Here is a 21,319-nt window from a genome sequence, read left to right as displayed (position 1 = left end):
TCACGCCGCACTGAAGGGTGCAGGGACGAGGCCTGCTGCTCGTTCCCCGCCGGGCCGGTGGCGGCGTTGGTGGCAGGCGACGGAGAACGACGGGGGCGTCCGCCGACGGGTGCCGTCTGGGCGACGCGGGTGGCGAGAGCAGCCCGACGCTCGGCTCGGGCTCGGCGAGCGTTAGCCATGGTCACGGCGGAAGATCAGACACGAGTAGCAGAAGAAAGATTCCGGCGCACCCCTACCTGGCGCGCCAAATGTCGGATTTCGGGTTCCGATAGACCCTTGAGGTTCGAACACTGGGTGCGCACGAAGATCTCTCCCCTACCAATTGTTAGCGCCCTTCTCTCTCTCTCTGGTTGATCTCTCGATGATCTAGATGCCTCTACCCCGTGGGTGGCTAGTCCTATTTATAGGCGGAGGCCCTGGGCCTCTCCCCAAATAATGAGCGGGAAGGGCGCCAACAATTGGCCATTTTGAAGGGAACATCTGGTACACTTATCTTGACTAAAGTTGGTCTTCGGCTGCCAAAGGCTCTGACGGTGACGCCACCCTGGGCTCCACGATGATCTCCATCCTGCCGTTCTGCTGGTCTTGGTCTTGTTGCACCGAAACAGTAACCTTTGCCTGATGCCTTGGCCTGTGCTTGCCCCCTTTGCACCGAAAGGGAAACAAGGACACTGCGCAGGTCGGCGCCCGCCTGGTCCTCGATCGTCATGGCTTGCGTCACGGGCCCCTCGGGAGGTGCCCTGCCTTGATCTCTCCGCCTCCTCGCGAGCCTGCCTGAGGAGGCTGCTCCTGAGGAAGCTCCCTGTCGTCCGCTCCGCGAGGCTTGGCCCCTCGCGAGGGTCTTGAGCTTGAGCTGATGAAGCTGGGCTGCATTGGGCCCCCACTTGAGCCACGCCGTAGGCCGCAGGCAGGCAAGTCTGGGGACCCCCGTTCCCAGAACGCTGACACCCATAGTAATAATTATGCTATCTTGGGAGAAGCCACTAGTGAAACATATGGCCCCGGGTCTATTTTCCTTCATATAAGTTTTCGATCTACTTTATTTTGCAATCTTTACTTTCCAATCTATATCATAAAAATACCAAAAATATTTATCTTATTATCTCTATCATATCTCACTTTTGCAAGTGGCCATGAAGGGATTGACAACCCCTTTATCGCGTTGGTTGCAAGGTTCTTATTTGTTTGTGCAGGTACAAGGGATTTGCGTGTAGCCTCCTACTGGATTGATAACTTGGTTCTCCAAAACTGAGGGAAATACTTACGCTACTTTGTTGCATCACCCTTTCCTCTTCAAGGGAAAACCAACGCATGCTCAAGAGGTAGCACCGCGTCAAAATAATTTGCCTCTGATCTTCCTCCATCTCGTCGTCGCTGCAACTGGTGGCGTCGGGGGGCAGGTGGCCCGGTCTTCTCGTCGATCTCTGGATCCGGCGAGGTTCGTGTCTGGTGGTCGGCCGATGGCGCTCTCGCGGGTGACGGTTGTGTCGGTTGCTGTAGTTGTGTTTATTGTCTTGCAGTTGGGTGTGTGGATGATGGCAGGCGGCGATGTTCCTCTTCTTCGACTACATCGGATGAAGTTGACGGCGTCGAGATCTGGTGACCACGGGAAAGATCCCCGGCCTACGTGCCACAAAGACTCGGTCTTGTCGCTTGCGGCGACTCGCTTCAACGGCTCAAAAAGCATTTTTGTATGTGATGGTGCTCTCCTAGATCTTGGTATGGCGACTGTTCTCATCTTTTTGGCGTTGCCATGGTGGAGGCGGAGGATGTTTGTGGACTATGTTTCGGCGAGGCATGAGTTTCTGCAAGGATGGGATAGTAGTTTCACATCTTGTGAAATTCTTTGTGCAAAGTTGCTTGACAAGCATTTGTGTCTCGTATGGTAATCATATGTGTAATCTCTGTAGACAGTTTGTCTAATGAAATATATGGTTGCTTCAAAAAAATGATGTGATCCCGTTGATCAAATGACAACACATGTCCATGGCTAGAAAACTTAATCATCTTTGATCAACGAGCTAGTCAAGAAGAGGCATACTAGGGACACGGTTTTTGTCTATGTATTCACACATGCATCAAGTTTCCGGTTAATACAATTCTAGTATGAATAATAAACATTTATCATGGTATAAGGAAATATAAAATAACAACTTTATTATTGCCTTTAAGGCATATTTCCTTTGGGAGGATCTATTTGAACCCAGTTTTTGTTCGTCTTCGCTCGTGTGGTTGTAGGTTTGATCCTTCCGATCTATAACCCTCTTCATCGGCGATGGTTGTTGATATGGCGCGCCATCTTTTGGGGTCTTAGCATGACGATTTTCCGGCTGTCTACAACAACAAGGTCTGCCCAGCTCCGGTTAGGGAGGAGCAAAGATGGCAGCATGTCTTCGGCTCGCTTTAATGCTTGTAATCGCTGCTAGGTGGTCAATGAATATTGTTTTAATTTTTATTACATGGGGTGTTTTTGTACTGCTATGATTGATTATGAATAGGTCGGAAGTTTCTCTCAGAAAAAAGAAAAGGAATCATGCAGGTGATAAAGGACTAGACTCGTGCAAATGCAAGCTTCTCCTTTCATCTCTCCTTCTGGATCACTTAAGAAACGTTGTAGCGGGCGAGCTCTGTCTAGGCTCCAGGATGGCCCGAAGATGGTGGATGTGCTCGTATTTTTGTAACTCTCTTCTTGACAAAAAATAACATATTTTTGTAGTACACGATAGGTTTTGGGCTGCTCGGCTCAAATACCTCAGCAATTACCATGCAAGAAGTAGTCCTATGCAAAAATAGGAAATAAAAAATAATAAGGTCCTACCGAGACTTGAACTCGGGTTACTGGATTCAGAGTCCAATGTCCTAACCACTAGACCATAGGACCTTTCCTGATGAGTTCAGAGTAATCACGTATTTATCTTTTCATTCCGTCCTGTCCTATTTGCCTCCTGATGCCCTGGACGGCGGTGTCAGTCACACATGGATGTCTGGATCCGACAGACTCAATCGACATTGCCCCCTGCCCTTTCCCCACTGTGTTTTGCCGAAAACAGAAGAGAAATACAACAACTGAACTGAATTGCCGTCGAACAACCAGATTTTCTCACCGGAGCCAAATATTTTACAGACCGCCTAACTTGTTTGACTGCTGTTGCTTCGTGTTCAACAAAAAGAAAGGCGATGTTGCATCCACGTGCTAGCACTTGCAATGAACGAACAATGAGTTTCAGTGACATTTATGCCGTCGACAAAATCAGGCCCCCCACCCCCAACCCGTTCTGTTGTTCTTGATAGGGTAAGAGGCAATCTTGTAGATGTCGCAGACGCCCTCGGGCCTCCCAGTGCCCCTCTTGATCCTGATATACCCTTGCTCGCCCCAGCCCCCGCCCCACGAGTTCTTCATGATGATGTAGTCCTGGCCGTTGGATGAGCCGTATCCGACGGCCGTCAGCGCATGGTCCAGCTGAGTGCCACACGTTCCTTCAAACACCCCCTGCAGTCAAGCCACACACCCACCCACAGATGAGATAATTACCAGGGTAAATAACACTTGACCATTTTGTATCATTTGTTCTAGTATCATGGTAAATAGCACTTGATCATTTCTTTTACCCCTTTGTAGAACTGGAAGTCTCTGCTCCCCACAGCGATGCCCACGCTGACGGGCTGGTGCGCCAGCGCCTTCAGCAGGCTCACCTCGCTGTTCTCCGGCACGTCCTCGTAGCCGCTGATGGTGACGACCTTGGAGTGGGGCTAAGCACGAGATCAACAAATCAAAGCAATCAATGTCCATCAGATTAGAGCAAGAAAATGCGTTTGCAACTGAACTTCATCTGAAGAATTCGTTAGCTTGTTGTTCCCTGTGCCAAGTGCCAACCTGCTTCTCCTTGCAGTCGCCCTCCTCCATGAGGTAGGGGTAGTCGCCGTCGGTGTGGATCCCCTGGTTGCCCACTATGTAGGCGTAGGCGAAGTCCATGAGGCCCCCTCCGCAGCCGTGATCGAAGGTGCTGTCGCAGTCCATCAGCTCCTGCTCCGACAGCGACTCCAGCCTGCCCGTCACGATCTGGTTTATCCCTTCCACCGCCGCCACAGTCGAGAAGGCCCAGCAGCTTCCTGCAATACGATTTCAGATACATGGTGCGCAATGCGCTAGCTGAAATCCTGAGATGGATCATGGATGTGCAATGCAATGTTCAGAGATTGCCTTGTCTCCATACCGCATTTTCCCTGGTTCTTGACCGGCGTCACGGCCCCCTTCTTCCTCCAGTCCACCTCCCAGGGCAGGTCCACGGCGGCCTCGTACCGGAACGCCGTCGTCGGAGCGTGCGGCCGCCCGCCTGTGCTCAGCCCAAGGTAGCCGGCCTTGAACTCGTCGTGGGCGACGTCGGCGAACTGGTTCAGGCCCAGCCAGTAGCTCCCGTTCCTCCTGTTGGTCTCCACGATGTGCTTCAGGTTCTGCCGGAACACCTCGTACCTCCGCACCTTCTCCTTCGGGGTCACGTAGACCTTGCTGTGCTTCACCGACCACGAGCTGAAGAGATCATGAATCCCGCTCGGCAGCGCGATGTCCTCCTGCGAGTACCCAACGACCGAGGGGTCATGGTGGGTACCCGAAGAAGAGCAACAACACGCTGCAAAAACTATCAACAAGAAGAACGCTATCGAGAGCTCTGAATCCATGGCGACGGATTAATCAGCACCGCTTCTTGTCCATCATGGGACTGCCGGAAACAAATGGACACCTTTATATATATACACTGATCGATCGCTAGCTAGCCATGCATGTTTCTTGCAAGCAAGCGATTCATCCCATCTCACCTGATATGGCCCTTGTGGCTGAAGATTTATGAGGAGGAAGATGCGGTTTTAGCCTTGCAGGTATGCTCTGCTCTTGCTCATGTTTAAATCTTTGGTTTAGGTAGCAGCGCATGCATTAGAATAGTGAGTAGCCGATGCTTGCAGCCTTGCACACCGACCGACTGGAGGTAACTTGTTCGGCTAGACGAAGCAGCTCGCTGCAGAATTGGTTATTTACAAGGATGGGCAAGTATCTTTGCTCATCTCCTTAAGTCTTCACCAAACAGATGTACCTCATGCCATTCTATAATGTGATGGTATCAAACTACTTGCTATTTTTTTCTTCTTCTTTCCTGTTCGAGTTTGGTGCACATGTCCATTGGCTTGCAGAATAGGGAAATATCAGGTGAAATTGAACCTAAATGTGCCCATTCTTGACAAAAGGGGCACCAGCTTTTCATGTTATTTCGGATCACTTATCATTAAGGGTACTAGGGCAATTACCCCATATTTGAGATTTTATTTAAACTTGTAGACAATCTATTTGCCCGAATTTCGCCTTTTTGACACGATAACTAAGTTCAAACTATATTTTAGAAGATAGGTCCAAATTCCTGGATGTACCATGTGACGTTATGTAAAGTGTGTATATGCAGACCCAATTTTTCAGGCTACATTTTTGTACCTTCAAAAATATGCAGTTTGACGTTCACATGTCAGCATATGTTACTCGCCTGCACTGTCAACTGTCAACAGTAAAAATGCAGCTGCAAACTAATAATGCAAGTTAATTGACATCTGTGCGCTCCAGCTAAGTTCAATGTGTCCATTACGCAAGCCTGCCTTCTGTTTAGAAGTACCAATCCTGAAGACCATTGTGTGTTACTACTGCTAGTTGGTCGCACGTTCCAGTCTACATGCCACACCACCACCATGCTGCAAGACTGGAGCTTGGACTGCACAGACAAGGGTTAAATAATTCATCTGTAATAATCACAGTATTTGCTTCGATTCCTTGGAAACATTGCTCCCACTCCCCGCATCACGGTTAACTGTAACACCCGAAGGGTTTATCTTTCAAAGAGCAGAAAAAGGAAGCAAATAATAAGATAACATTTTCCGATTGATGTATCCTATCACGCCAATATGATGAAAATTCAGTAAATTAAAACACCTGACCTAGAATTTCAACCAAATGTAAACGCTCAGGTTTTCAGCCTTCATACATGTCATGTCAGGAAATTAAAACACCGGACCGGTCTACAGCATTAGAAGCGAAATACAGGGAACCGCACGGATGAATATCCAATGCCTTGTTTTATTATCAAACCATGGGCTGCTTATGAAAGCTTCAGACTAGACACAATTAGATAACTAGAACTCGCTCCACATTATTTGTTTCGCTGGAGCTGGGAATGTAAGCTCTACATTCAGGAGCAGCCCATTTCACAGTCCATGTTCATATCTGAAGGGCATCAGCAATCGAGCTAGCAAGGCTCAACACCTCAAATGGAGGTTGTTGGCTGATGGCCTTCACTGTCTGAGGGCACGAATCCGTGATCCAGAAGTAAGCAAACTGGTCACCTGGCCCAGCTGCGATAAAAATAAAACAATGAGCAAATCAAAGTTTGAATAGCTGAAAAACAGGGGAAAGGGAGAACCACCAATTACCAGAATTAGCAGTCATGAAGCGTTCATATGACTGATTGGGGAACACAGCATGAGTTACATAGGCGCTGACTTTTGTAGCACCATGAGCAGCCAGAACTTTCTACACAGCACAGTTGAACAATACATAAATACTCATGAAAAAAAGGGGAACAGAACAGTATATGCAGCTAAAAGCCCACGGAGTGCATCATACTTAATTGACACTTGAAATATGTTACTTCTATTTCGCTGTACAATGACATGAAGCAAATATGTCACACCAAATCGACCCACAGCGTGAAAAGTCACATGCCACTGACTCTTGCTATAACCAGGTTTGCCGAAGGAATGGAATTGAACTTATTAACTTTACATGACTTAACCTGCTGGTAGTACTATGGAATGTGGATTCAGGTAAAATTTGCATTGTACAGGGCATATGTATTTCGGTTGGACAACTAGAAATGATGCCACAAGACTGTACCCATCAGCGATTGCAACAGAATGACAGATAGTTACCTGGCACTCTCTAAGAGTTCCACCAGATTGCACTAAATCATCAACAATAACGACATGTCGCCCTTCAGGGTTCCCTTCTTTAATGCGGACTATCCTCTTGTCGCCTTCACGGACCTTCGCACAGACAACCTACATAGTCAAACAGCTCCACCATCAAAAGACCTGAAAACTTAATACCACGTAATCTCTCTGTTTATCACAAACAGAAAGGAACATGAAAATTAGACACATCCAAGCATTCCCACAGAACAGCAGACTGACCACTGGGAAGTTGGCCAACGACTTGTGGAAGCGCTTCCACGCCCCATCATCTGGGAAGGCAATGGTGACCTGCAGCACACGAGGAGTCAGACAAGCAGCACCAACAACAAGGATTCACAGCACAGTTGGAATTAGCAGGAAATGGCTGGGGTCGCACATTGTCGGCGTCGGGGAGCTGGCTGAGGCGCTGCAGCAGGAGCGGTATGCCGGTCTCGAAGCAGGGCAGGACGTCGTCCCCGAAGTAGAACCTCTCCTGGAGCGCGTGGATGTCGTAGATGACGACGCTGGTGGGCCCGCCGCGCGACTTGGGGATCATGGAGAGGATGCGCGCGAGCGTGAAGGCGGTGGCGACGTCGCCCTCCTCCTCGACGCGCTCGAAGGTGCCCGTGGGGAAGAAGGGCAGCACGAGCGTGAAGGAGGCGATGAAGAGCTTGGGCAGAGCGAAGATGACGGAGATCTGCTCGAAGATGATCGCCGGCGAGCTGAAGGAGGCGAGGAAGGCCACGTGCTGCCCCCGGATGTCGTGCGCGTTGTTGATGAACAGGTTCGGGAACCCGTCGGGGAAGTTCCTGGCGGCGCCATGGAGTCGGGAGGGATTAGGTGAGAGAGGTTGAACAGAATCGAGGGGGGATAAGGGGAGGGGGCGGCGCGCGTGGCGTACCTCCAGTTGATGGACTGGAGCTGGATGGCGTCGGAGGCGGCGGCGACCTTGAGGGCGAGCTCCTCGCACTCGGCGCAGTAGAAGAGGTTAATCTGCTTCTTCACCTTGTGCCTCGGGACGGCGACGGCGGCGGCGGCGGCAGCGACCTCCATCTCGGCCCGGCAGGCGGCGGCGGCGGCGGCGGGTGCGAGGACAGGGGAGCGGCGCGTGGGAAGAGGCTCTGACGGCGACGGGGTAGGTGGTATCGAGACGCGCGCAGCCAAGCAGGTCGTCCGGGCCCGGGAGTATCGATTTGATTCTCCTCTCGGCCTCCCAATTATTGCCGCCCGGCTAAACCCTAGACCCCCAGCCGCGGCGCCAGGCCAATACGTGTACGTGTTTGTCGCCGTGGCACTTGGTAGCATGGGATGGGATTGGTTGGGTTTAAGGCGAGGCGAGGCGAGCGAATCAGGGAAGATGGCAGCGAGTTTGGATTTCCATGGACGAAATCGCCCGGATTTTTATGGGCGAGAGAGATTGTTTGGTCTGAGGCGGCATGGTTCCGAGCCGGCGTGGAGCGCGCCGCCGCCCGGACGGCGACCGTCGTGAACCACGCAGCCACCCCGCTGCGACGTCCCTTTCTCGCCCAGACCACCGAGCTCTTTCCAGGTGGTGATTACTAGTAGCACTAGGTTTACTGAAAACCGGCACAGATTCCACGCGAAACAGCTCGTTTTTTCTGCATTGATCGATCAAAATCTTGCACTGCAACTGGGGTCAAAAAGGCAGTAAAAATTACTGGAAATGGCGCCACTTCACCATTACAAATGGGGGCAAAATATAGGGAGTAAAAAGCCTTTTGTGCGCTGAAAGAAAAACTGGAGAATGACAAACACTGGATATGAAAGCTTGTAGCAGCAGAGATGTCAGTATGGTTAAACACAAGTTTTGCAGAGACAATGAACCTGAAGATAACAAAAAACTTCTGCTACTGAGAGATAGATATGGGGCTCACTTATTCCCCACTTGCCTGGTGGGGCCTAATTTACATACAGCACCAACGCGCCATGTCTACTGTGTGCAACTATCCTTGAGCCAAAAAACAATGGAGTATAATCACATGTTACAAGGCATATGTGGTCTATCCAAAAGGTCTACAGAAACCAATATTCAAAACAAGGCCAAAACTTCGGCGCCGTGCCGATCAACACTCGACAACAGCATTTTGCTTCAAGCCTGTTCAGCAAGGAGGTGGGGCAGAATCACCGATAGGCTTTTCTTTCCAGCGGTGACTCTGCTTGAGCACCACAGCCCGTTTGAAAGGGGGTATAAAGAGTGAGTTGCCCGGTCTGTGAAAATCTAGCTCACGCATTCATCGGATATGGGGTGGCTCTTTTCCAGGTTGAATTTGGGCTCGCTGGGATACACAAAGACGGATGTGGCTGAGGTTGGAGGAGTCAATGCAGCAGAGTACCTCACCGAAGTTACTGTTATCCTCGGCAGCTGCTGGGAACCGGAACCAAGCGGCACGAGCTTGTGACTAACAGTATGCTCGGTTTTCGGCAGAATGAATGCGGCATGATTGTGAGCCCCAGAGAAAACAAAGTTCTGGGAATCAACAAGAGAGTACTTGATTTCCTGGAGTAAGGATGTTGAATTGTGGATCTTCACATAGAAAGTGAACGGGGTCCCGAGGATAGCGTAGGGAGGGCACTCGATGCTCACAACAAGCGGCGGCTCCTCGATATGAACCTCGGGTAATCTTTGCTTCATTGTAACACGGCTATCTTGATTCTCTCCAAGGACTAAATCTCTTGACCAGTTCAGGCAAAGTTCACCTAAATAAAAGTCTGGATTGCTGGCCCTTGGATTGACTGAAAATATTGCTTTGTATTCTGCGCTAGGAGCAACAACCGCGTATTCATCCGATAGTCCGCTGATTTGTTCCACAGAGCACAGCTGCTTCCCATCACCATCAGATTCAATGGCTATCGAGTGCAAACGCAAAGGGACCTCGGTGCAATTTCTAGCACTCACAATAAGCATATTGGACTCGTTCATAGCAAGTGAATCTTTTTTATTGTTGTCGCTTGAGGATCTGATCCTGGATAGCAACAAGGGTTCTCGCCTAAATGGTCTCAAAAACTGGTGACCAACTATCATGGGGATCTTTCCTTCAACTTGCAAGCTTCTGTGCACGTTAAGTCTGTGTAGTGATGCATCTTCACTCGAGTCTAGAGAATAGCCAAGTGAAACATAGAGCATGAGTGACTTTGCTCCATGCCATTTAATTTCCAATTTGCAGGACCAGGAATCACCAGCAACTAACGTGGGAACTGATACGACCCCAAATGAATATTGAATCTTTTTAATGTTATCGACTTCTTCCTTCGACACTTCATCCCCACTTGCGGTTGAAACACCAAGAAGTTCAACGTGATGGCTTTCAGATTCGTCTGCTTCCCCTGGACTCATCAGAAGACCACCGCCTTTGGCATCGACAAGATTAATTTTCAGCTCACCAGAATGAACTGCGTGCCCTTTTGATAATATGGTTACTGGGACAACAAACAACTCTCCAACCAGCGCAGGGCCAGTAGAATCTAAGACAAGGTCAACTTGAGTGTCTGGCTCTTCGACTTGAATCAGTTTCTGCCCGGAAAAGGCGAGTGCAGCATCCTTTGTAGGCAATGTCTCCACTTGATCCTCAAATTTCCACAGCGGGAAGTCTTCCATTGAAGCAGGACTTTCAGCCTGGCAGCAAACCACAAGGTGCTTATTTATTATTGCCTTCACCGATAAACATTCCAACTTTCCACTTTGTCCTGCAGAAAGTACTCATAGTATTACTTCGATTTTACAACTCGTGGTAGGAAAAAAGAATATCAGCACCAACAGATGGAGAAGAAAGCTTGATATTCCCACATCAAGAAGCAAATAGGCAGGCTATATATTATGAAAAATGAACAGGTCAAAATATAAATAAGCTACAGCTACAGTTTCAACTTTCGGATATGGCAGAAAATTGGCTGTGCTCTAATCATGAAAAGCCCTTTTTCTGTCACAACAAGCCAACTAGCCCACACAATTGCATGGTTAATAAATCCCAAGCTAATGGTTAGAGTTTGTTTCCTCAACAATTTTCAATTTTTTCTGATTAATATTTACTGTTCCAGTTGTTTATTTGCCAAGTTATGTGAAAGTATGCATTGTACATCCTCGGTCGCACCCAATGGAACTTGCAACTGCCACACACCTTTATCTCCCCCTATCCTCACGTGCTTCTCTCTCCTTATCTCTTCCAATCCCCACGATACAACTGCACCGCCACACCTCTCTCCTCCGCTCTGCTCTCCACCAGGCTGCGTGCTGCCACAAGAGGCCATGATGTCGGTGCCCAAGCTGTGGCGTCGCAGACTGAGGCAGAGGAGGCGTTGCCGCGGTTGCCCGATGATGGTGAAGGCTGGAACGAGGTAGGAGGCGGCAGCGCTGGCGGAGGCAAGGGTGAAGCTTAGTGGTGGGAGGGGGCAACGCCAGCGCCAGGCTACAGGGATGGCCTGGGCAGCGGCAGACTGGAGGTTGGTACATGTGGGGCGGGGCAGCGCCGCTGGCCACAGATGGCAGGCGACAACTGCATGGGCAACGGGCTGGCCGGCGGCTCGACGAGGAAAAACTGTGATGGAGGTGGTTCCTCGACGACGAGGCGGGAGGATCCAGCAGTGGAAGAACCGCGAGAGATGGAGAAGACAATAGCTCAGCTGTCAGACTTGACCATGTAGGTTGCTTGACCGCGAATTAGTCGTCCCTTAACCAATGTGTGCTCTGGAGCATGGAGTCTTTCAAAGGAATATCACAGCTATTATAATTGGACTGTACCATATAACAAATGGATTAGATTATTTTCCTTGTCTCCAATTCAACATGAGATGTTCCCCCTTCTATCATAATTAATGGGACGACTTCTAGGTTTTTCTTCTCCAACTCATGTGGTGCATCGGTGCATCCAATCTCGTCATCTGTGTTTGTATATTATATTCTTCCTATGCATTACCTCTGCCAAGAAAGGCCACTGAACTCTATCATAAAATCGAAGTCCAACTGAAGCAAAATTCATATAGGATAGTACTCTGGTCTCTGTCAATTAACATCAAATGCTACCTAGCATGGATGAAAATTTAATGAAACAAATAGTGCATAACTGCTAAGAGAGTACCTGATTTAACTTCATGCGTCAACCGCATCCATTTATTGCTGAACAATGTAAGAGAAGTAGAATGGACGACTTGGCCATAAACATCTGAATTCAACGTAGAAGAATCTTCCTGTGCACTAACCATGACAAAGTTACAGTCAGATTGGTTGAACTGAACCTCCAATTGATCAATTGCAACTGGAGAAGGAAGATGAGACAACAATGACACGCTGACAAGCAGAGGTGAGCCAGGTTTTACAGATTGGTCATGAAAAGCAACAGATGCAACAAGCACTATTCTTAGAGGACTTATTTGATCAATAACTAGGTGAGTAGATTCTTCCGTCAACTGAAGATTAAATTCATCATCGATAACTTGGGATGTATGTTTTCCTTCAAGAATATCGACAACTTCTTGCTGTATTTCCTCTCTCCTGGAAATGGTAGGCCAACCTGCTGGTCCATTACTTTTATTTTCAGAGTTGCCCTGTACACTGCCAGAGAATAACGGTAATGCAGCCATCTCTAGTGAATAGCTGATAAAATTCACCAGAGAATTAAGTTTCCTTGAGCATTCTCTCAAGTAACCCAGGTTTTCCCAAAGCAAAGTAGTCCAGCCCTCCTGACGGTATAGACCAACGACACCATCAAAAAGTTTTTTTGCGTTACCAAATTCCCCAGCTGCATAATATTCTATAGCCATTCCAGCACTACAGGAAGAAGCCATTCTCGTAGCCCCTAGACTCAGAAATGATTCATAAGCTTTTCTGAACAATGCAATTATCTCATACGAATCTTGAAACCTTTCAGCTTCTGACAAAGCATAACTGGTATATTCTGTATCAGAAAGGCTGCAATCACAGTGTGAGGTATAAGTATTAATCTTAAAGTTGTATTATCAATTAAAAACAGGCATCAAGAAAACTTACGGAAGCACAGAAATGGTATCTCCTTCCTCAAACAGGCGGACATACTGGCCAACATATACAGAAGACATTACGGAGTCAGGTATTTGGCTATCACCGGTAAGATTTGCACTTGACGAAGGGCACTCTAAAGCACACCTCTTCTCTCGGAGGTAATTTGCCGCTAACTGCCAGAAGGAAATGCATGATAAATTAAGTGTGATCCAGTAAAAGAAATGTGGCTCTCAATTGCAGTGCTGTGTACAGAAGATTTAGACTGAACCTGGTAGTAGTAAGCTGGCTGAAATTCCCACTCAGTCAATGCATTGTCAGCAGTACCAAACCGGGGGGATATTGTATCTGGAACAGTTGTTGATGTTGTCTCTATTAGCTCACCAAAGACAAGGAACTGCCTGCTAAACCATTCCCAATGAAGAAAAGCAACTTCTGGTGATCCAACAACACGCTCAAAGCTTCGGATATGTTTACGGAACCATGTGATTGCTTCTACGACCTTCCCAGCATGAAGCAGCAACGTTGATATCTTAAAGTGAAATTGATCGGCGACTGCTTTTATCTCAACTAGGCGTTGGGTTGGAGGCAACCTTGTTGAAGTCCCAATCATCTAAATATGAGCGCATTGCCATGGAAAGTGTCAAAATTAATAGAAACTGTATAAGCAACGGTGGCAGATCAATCAAACTGTAACAAATCTAGAAGGCAATGTATAAACATAAATGGAGAGGGTGGAACGAAGTGTTGCTTGGACTACTTTTCGTGAATGCTATATAAGGATATCAGATGCTTGCACAGCTTTCTTTTTAGTATGAAGTGATCAAGAATAGCATTTACACTTCCCTAAAAAAAATAGCATTTACACAATGGTGCTTCTCTTAATTCTTTTACTTAATTACTTCTAAAATAATTTGGCATGCCAGCCATTGATTTACTTAATTATGACTGTTGACAAGGCTATATAAGTCAAGGCATAGGACTGTTGGTCACACCTCACGCAAAACACGAACTCCTTCCTCGTAGAACTTCAATGCTTCTGGCCAATCCCGCCTAAACTCCGCATAAACAGCAACCTGGTGTAAGAAACCAGAAACATTAGAATAATGCAAAAACAAAAGGTAGAAAAGTCATTCACATGTTCTGGTGAACTATCAAGTGGGTGTAAATGAAAGGCTTTCTTTACAGTACTTCTACAATCATAGTCTAAGAACCAGACTGGTGATCAAACCGTGAGTCTGGCGGTTCAGGATTTCGCCGGTCAGACCGCCGGTTCACCAGTTCGATTGTCGGTTCGATAGGTAAAAAAAACAATTTGTACGTACTAATATAATAGGGGAGGAACGTTAAATAATGTAACTTCTTTCAATTTGACACCTAGCTAGCCTGTCTCGGTTGGTTATTGGGCTGAGATTAGTACTTCAGCTTCGCTTTTGAGGGCACCTGCGTTCGAATCCCATGCGACGCAATAAAATTTTAGCACTCACGCCCATCAACCGGTCCAACCGCCTGGTTTTATTCCCCGGTTTATAGAAAAACCATCTGGTTCAGCCGATTTTTTGCGGTTTGATTGCAGGACGGTCCATGAAGCTCAAAAAACCGCCAGGGCTGCCGGTTCCAGGTTTTTTTGGTCGGACCGGTCTGGTCCAGTTTTTAAAACTATGCCTACAATGGTACTTGGAACACTTATTAATAGCACTACAATGGATGAGACAGGGATCCTTACCTTGAAGCAGTAGCGGACACTCAGCTCCACAGAAGAGAAGTTCCTCTTCTCAATGCGGGCTTTTATCCTTCGCCCTTCCCCCTTATAGTATGTGGAACACAGCTCCGCAAAAATAGTCCTCAATCTGTCAACAAGGTTGGAACAGCAGATGAATTATGAGATGTACTTTCAAGGAAATTATCATAAATAAAAACTGGTACAAGCTTTTTCACTCTCAACTCGAGGAGAAATAACATGTCTGGGAAACTAACTTGAGGAGAGATGCGTTCCGTTCTGCTTCATCACTCTCAACCAACACAATCAGGTGCTTAGAATCAATCTCCGCACGTTTTCTCAGGGCAACCATAACTTCCTCACCCAGCTCATCTGCAGTATATAATTGTGTGTTTGCTTAAAATCGTATTCCTAATTGGCATGTCACTGATGGGAGGTTTGACCCGCAAATATCAAGTGAGTATAGGATCCTCTTTGTGAGTAGGCACATGTCCTCCATTATCATGGTATATAGGGCACAAGCCCTGCAGTGTTCTGACTAATGGTCGATAGATAAAAGAGACCACTAGGGGTGGACAAGACGTTACTTACCACCAGCTTGAGTCTGTACAAGGATCACCACCAATTTAGTATGTCTTCCCTGGATTATAGACCTGCGCAAAGAAAAGTAAATCATTTGACATTTGTAATTTCAATATGGACTACACTTGCTACTGTTCCAAGGGGTCCAAAAAGTTCCTAATCCCCACAGATGAAAAGACTGCTCATTCGCATTGTAACATTGATAATTATAAATGTGATACTGCACGTGTCGATTTGGGATCAATGCTAAAGGATGAAGGGGAGGTACTTGAGGTTCTCGAGATCGGAGCAGGCCTGGAGCCACTGGGCGGGGTCGCCGGTGACCTGATCGGCCCGGAACATGGCGGCGACGGCGGCGGGCACCCGCGTCCGGTGCTTGAGGAGCCAGTCCTTCTTGAGGATCCCCGTGGCGGCCTGCGGCGGCGCGAGCGGGTCGCGGCTCTTGCCGGTGCGGGAGAGGATGTTGGCCTTGGCGAAGTCCGGGAGGGCCAGCGTGTTGATGGGCGGCTGCTGGGAGCTGAGCGCCGCCGAGATCGTGGCGTGCATCTCCGGGCACCCCACGATGGACACCAGCGACACCGGCGGCGTCCGCAGCTCCTCCGGGTAGTCCTCCATGGCCGCCCCACCCCGCGGTCGCCGCGAGGCTGCCGGGCGAAAGGTCTCCGATCCCGGAGCCGCGCGCGGCGGTGGTCGTCGAGGTAGGCGGGCGCGAGCTCGGATCTGTGATGGCTGTGGCTTGTTCCGTGCGTTCGGAGGGACGCGGACGAGGGGGACGCGGAAGTAACAGTGAAACAAACGGGTGCTGGTCTGGCTTGGCTAGGTGCAATAGCGAGGTTTGAGTGCTTCTTTGTAAAGTTTTGGGGGATTTCGTGCAGTTTTTGGGCACGTTCTGTTTCTCCTTCAGACTAGTAAGATGCCCGTGCTACGCAACGGAAGACCACATGAAATATTATTTACTTATTAAAGAATTACAGTAAGAGCAAGTACATTGTTACAAAACAATAAAATAATGTACCGAGCCAAATGATTTTTTCTCCATATTCACCCTGCAGGAGGACTTCTTGTACTTTATTATTCCTCGCTTTATCCCATAATGCGATAATGGAAAATCCTTCCGCCGACGCATTTTGCAATTGCAATGACACTCCAAGTCAGTATGTCTTCAGCAGCTGTAATGAACTGTAATAACGTAATTGGCCAAATGACCAGGCCCACCGTCCATCCCCATCGGCGACATCAGCATCTTTGACGCCGCCGACCGGAGCTCCCAGGCTAGCACGCCAACCAACTCGTCTCCAAGCTCCTCGCCATCCCCTCCCTTGACCTTGGCGTCCAAGCCCCTACCCTGAAGCGACGTCTCTGCCTTGCCACTGCAGACAAGAATTCAGACCTCAAGTACGGGATTATGTGCTGCTGAAGCCCGCAGCTGGAGCTAGCGGTGGGCGTGGTGGCGCGCACAGGCATCAACACGTTCTCGTTCATCCTCACCGTTGTGCCCGACCTACAGGTCCTCACCACGTCGGTAACTGGGTCACTGCACACAACGAGTCAGGCCTCAGGCATGCAACACACTCATGATCGTCAGGACCTGACACTATACCAGCGTGCTACAGTCTCCATCAGCTACAGCCTGCATTTTTTGTCAGAACCACGTCCAACATTGAAATGAAACAACAATCCCATGAGTCCAAGAATAGTGGAGTATATCGAATCCAGAAGAAATAAAAATCATTTCATAATTAGTAGACAATTCCAATGAAAACAAGCAAATTTTACAATTGCAGATCCTCTCCCACTCCTCACTTTTGTTCACAAAAGAAATTCAGAATATACAGCACCAATCCAAGAATTTGAGTCTAAAAGAATTGGTTCGTCCAACATCATTGGCCAAGTTGCCAGCTTGCTGCTGAGATATTGACTTCTGAAAATGACGGAATCCTCCAAAAGTAAGTAAAACAGCGTGATCTTTCAACTGAAGAAGGCCAAGGCTGAAACCAACATCTCTCTGAAAACCGACTTTTATTTCTATGAAGAAAAAAAACAATAAAAAAACAACCTATTTCCTCTCAAAATCTGTTAAATGCATCACTTGTATGTGTGAAAACCCCATATAATTAGTGAGTGATAAAACACATGCATTCCTGTGAATAAAACAAAATTAACTTACTTCATCCTATAGATTGGCCTACTCTATTTTACTGGACAATCATAATATCCTATATTATTATTTTTGCGGAGAATGATAAATCTAATACGATACTAAACAGTGCCCATACAAAAGTGTGTAAAACAATTAGCTGAACATGAGTCACCGGTATTAATACAGTAGGGTGTGCCTCAGTTTCGTCTCACGTTCATATGCAGGACATAGGAGTACATGCTGTATTGTTCCTACATTTCCCAAAACAGAAGCAAGTGAAAGCTAGCTACAGACATACTCTTCTTAGGATTTTATTTAGATAATGGTGCAGAGCAGGTGTACCAGTAAAAAACGAAATCCTTCTAATGCCTAGCAGAGCAGCGTAACAGCCAAAAAGAAAATCCTTCTAATGCCTGGGATCAAAATAAACCGAAGAATAAAAACAGGGTTATCATGCCATATTAATCTGCACCTTTGCAAATCGTTCACCTACTTTTTCCCGGGGAGATCCAGAATCCAGGGAATCAAGCAGCATATATGTGACACGATACTCTCTCCTCAACACCGAAATGCCATCGATGTTGGCTAGAGGAGGAGAGGATGACGGCGTGCTGAAGAAGCCATTTGAATGGCCCAACATCTTTCATCTGTGCACAGCGTGAGGAATCTCGGTGGAAAATCAAAGAATAAGCTTATATTAGATCACATCCATGCTTTTTGAAGTAAGGTCCACATGATCAAGGGCTTGATGTTTTGCTTTATTTTGAGAATTTCTAGGTTTAATAGTCCTAAGGAGACAACGATTCACAACTTAGGCTAGCATATAGGAATTAGGGTGATTGGCTTGACATCCACAGATGGGGTATGTGTGGAGATGAATCTATGATACTTCTACTGCAATCAAATCCAGGGCTATGATATCTATTTTCGAGTAACTTGGACTATGAGGAGGAAAAGCACAGCCTTGGGCACCAGGCATATCATTATACTCACGAAAAAATAACAAGCTAGTTGGTATGATAAAAATATTCAAATCTGTAGGAGAATCCAAATCAGGATTCAAACGTGCAAGAGAACATATATTGCGTGGCAGTTTTCTGCGTTTTCCTATCCCCTATTCTCCTGCCTGGTCTATAGCCAATCTCTTCATGCCTCCTGCAGTTTGGGCAGAGAAGACTGCGATGTGAGACCACAGAAAGCGCTAATACTGCGATTTGATAGATCAGGCTAACTAAGTGCGAGGAACGACGGCCATGAAATACATCCTAGCGAACTGATAGAAAGCGCTAATACTGCAGTTTGGCCGACGGTGATCCGAACCCCAGCTTCGTGCAGACGGTGTGGACGTCCTCAGGGAGCAGCGCGTACTTGAAGGGGATGGCCGTGGAGCACGTCGATGGAGAAGAATGAGTAGCATGTGGCGCCGCCGCCGGCGAGGATGTGCAGCGCGTAGCCCACGGCGTACTTGCAGCGGTCTGCGTCCAAGGAGATGCGGGAGGTGGCCAGAAAAGACGGCGGGGAGAGACGGGAAAGGGGGCAGAGGAGACGAGGTCGTGGTGGTGGTGGCTGCGGCGGCAGAAGCCACCGGCAGCGGCCAGTGCATGAGATCGAAACTCCATTGCTGGTTGAAGGAAAGTGGCACGAGGTGGATCTGGATTGGTCTGGAATAGATAGATGAAGGGGTTTCCTGAAAAGAATTCGAAGAGAGTGGCGGGGGTCTTTGTGCAAAAGTGTCAGAGCTCTATCAGATGCGTTAGATGTGGATCAGACGGTCGAGATTGATAGACGGCAGGCACACCATCATCACCAATTCAACTTTTTATAGAAGTAGAGATTCGACCCTTTCATCTTTCTGGATGGACAAGCAACACAATGCAATGCAACATGTCAAAGCATCTCTAACATCGTTCCATAGCATCCGTTTCAATGGCGAGCGAATTCGGTGGGTTTTCTGACAGTGCGTGCGTTGAACCTGCTCTTCCAGCCCTCTCTCATTCCTGTGATGTTCGGTAACAATTTGTATTTCAGTTGTTTTGCAGCGGAGAGGGGATTGGCCCGATTCAAAAAAATCATCTTCCGATCACTTATAATCCGTTAACTCCTCAAAAGCTAGGCGATCTTTATTTGTTTAACTCGTCAAAATTTTGAGGGGTTAAAAAATAGCTCTTCTCCCGCATTTTTAAGCGGTCGGTCTCAATTCATTGGAAAATTCCTCCTCTTTCCAACTCACGTCTGCGGAAGCCTCCTCTTCCCGCCACCGCCGCCCAATGTCACTGCAATCGCATGTCCCAACTTCGACCGAAATGGAGTCGCCGGACTCCTCCGCAACCCCGTCGGCCACTCTTGTCGTGCTACGTCGTCGCTCACGCGAAGGAGACGGCTTGATACCAAAAACATGGTGTGGATCACCGCTTCGTCAAGAAAGGTTGGCGGCAAGGCCACGGCGGGCGCGATGATGACCACTCGCCCTCTGCTTGCTTCGGTCGACGACAAGAGGGCGAGGAACACGACGGAGGCCAGGAAGGTCCTCGCCGAGGCAACCGCAAAGAAGAAGAAGGTGTCGACGCCAACCCCTCCTCCACAAAGGGTGGCTTGTAGCACTCTCCGGCAACACCTTGAAGAAAATATGCCCTAGAGCCAATAATAAAAATTATCATTTTTTTCCCACTAGATGACCCGCCATGCCATTGCGCAGAGACCACCTACAACTAGTAAGTTAAGCAAACTAGTTGTAGAGTTTTTTTTCCTTATCTGTCTGCAGATGATTATGTCCGTACCACGGTTGTATTTTCCTTGGTGATGAACATTGCTCATAACTTTCTTTGTCGACAACGTAAGTTGTTTGCTTGAGTAGGTGAATGGGCTCTGATATTTTTTAATGATGCTTCGGCCTTTCCACATCTCGTAATTGTGGAAAAACAACAAATGAGAAATTAGGTGAATCATCTGAAAGATGTTTTTTGTGAATTGTTTGCAAGTAATCATATTCATATTGCATTTGTAATTCCTTGTATATTTACCAATGACATACAACGGTAAACGTTGCGCATATGCTTCATTGGCTAGTCGGGGCAAACCAGCGATCGGATTGATAGAAAGCCCGACCGCAACCCCACGCCTAATGACTTGAACCATGTGAACCATGCACGCCACCCGAAACCACACAAGCATAGCGAAGTGATACATCTCAAATGAATCGATATTTTTTTATCGTTTCATGTTATTATCATACCATTTTTAAATACTTTTTATAGTAATTCATATTTTTTTTCTACACTAACCTATTAATTCAGTGCCCACAGCCAGTTGCTGCTTTCTCCAGTTTTTTAAATTTTCAGAAAAACATTATTTCCAGACCACCAAATGGCATTCAGATTTTTGATGATTTTTCGGAGGACGAAGGCTCTAGAAAGTGTCGGACCCAGCCAGGGGGGGGCATCCAAAGAACTCGTGTGGCCAGGGGGTCGCGTCGTCCTACCCCATGAAGGTCGCGGGCACTGCGTTGCCTCCCCCTACGCTCTATACATTGCAAATATTCTAAAATACTCCATACCAATTTTACCCAAATTTTTCCGCAGCTGCAAGTTCCTGTTCCGCGGAGATCTAATCTAGAGGCCTGTTTCGGCGTGTCGGAGGTGGAATCTATCTTCAGAGCCATCTTCATCAATATTTCTACCACCATTACCATGAGTGGGTAGTATCTATGGACTATGGGCCCGTAGCGGTAGATAGATTACATCCTCTCTCCCTTGTTCTTCAATATAAAGTTCTCGTGAGCTGCCTCACATGACCGAGATCAGTTTGACGTAAATTACTATTGTGTTTGTTGTGATATGATGAATCGACACTTTATGATCAGATCTATACATGAATCTCCTATGGTTTCTTTGCTGCATAATTACTT

The 21,319-nt window shown here is 47.6% G+C and overlaps 3 protein-coding genes and 1 non-coding gene across 4 annotated transcripts; all 4 read right to left on the bottom strand.

The window, feature by feature from the left end:
* Window positions 1-2,809: 2,809 nt before the first annotated feature.
* On the bottom strand, window positions 2,810-2,881 carry TRNAQ-CUG. The gene has a single exon. It is a non-coding gene; the product is annotated as a tRNA-Gln (tRNA).
* A 186-nt stretch (window positions 2,882-3,067) lies between these two features.
* LOC119322642 (cysteine protease XCP1-like) lies at window positions 3,068-4,835 on the bottom strand. The gene is made up of 4 exons (XM_037596132.1): window positions 4,215-4,835; window positions 3,875-4,110; window positions 3,610-3,750; window positions 3,068-3,490 (listed from the first exon to the last, which is right to left on the bottom strand). Exons 1-4 carry the CDS (start codon window positions 4,675-4,677, stop codon window positions 3,251-3,253), a joined length of 1,080 nt encoding a protein of 359 aa, XP_037452029.1. The 5' UTR covers window positions 4,678-4,835; the 3' UTR covers window positions 3,068-3,250.
* Window positions 4,836-5,979: 1,144 nt separating this feature from the next.
* Window positions 5,980-8,343, bottom strand: LOC119322641 (ribose-phosphate pyrophosphokinase 4). The gene is made up of 6 exons (XM_037596131.1): window positions 7,886-8,343; window positions 7,382-7,793; window positions 7,225-7,293; window positions 6,964-7,092; window positions 6,466-6,565; window positions 5,980-6,387 (listed from the first exon to the last, which is right to left on the bottom strand). The coding sequence occupies exons 1-6, from the start codon at window positions 8,287-8,289 to the stop codon at window positions 6,254-6,256; spliced, it is 1,248 nt and encodes a 415-aa protein (XP_037452028.1). The 5' UTR covers window positions 8,290-8,343; the 3' UTR covers window positions 5,980-6,253.
* A 423-nt stretch (window positions 8,344-8,766) lies between these two features.
* Window positions 8,767-16,073, bottom strand: LOC119322640 (trafficking protein particle complex subunit 11-like). The gene is made up of 9 exons (XM_037596130.1): window positions 15,544-16,073; window positions 15,285-15,346; window positions 14,951-15,065; window positions 14,700-14,823; window positions 13,969-14,049; window positions 13,245-13,586; window positions 12,986-13,149; window positions 12,078-12,907; window positions 8,767-10,689 (listed from the first exon to the last, which is right to left on the bottom strand). The coding sequence occupies exons 1-9, from the start codon at window positions 15,888-15,890 to the stop codon at window positions 9,224-9,226; spliced, it is 3,531 nt and encodes a 1,176-aa protein (XP_037452027.1). The 5' UTR covers window positions 15,891-16,073; the 3' UTR covers window positions 8,767-9,223.
* Between the last annotated feature and the right edge of the window lie 5,246 nt (window positions 16,074-21,319).

The sequence above is a fragment of the Triticum dicoccoides genome, chromosome 6B, assembly GCF_002162155.2.
Source record: "Triticum dicoccoides isolate Atlit2015 ecotype Zavitan chromosome 6B, WEW_v2.0, whole genome shotgun sequence".
NCBI classification, from domain to species: Eukaryota; Viridiplantae; Streptophyta; class Magnoliopsida; order Poales; family Poaceae; genus Triticum; species Triticum dicoccoides.
This window is presented reverse-complemented; position numbering and strand designations above follow the sequence as displayed.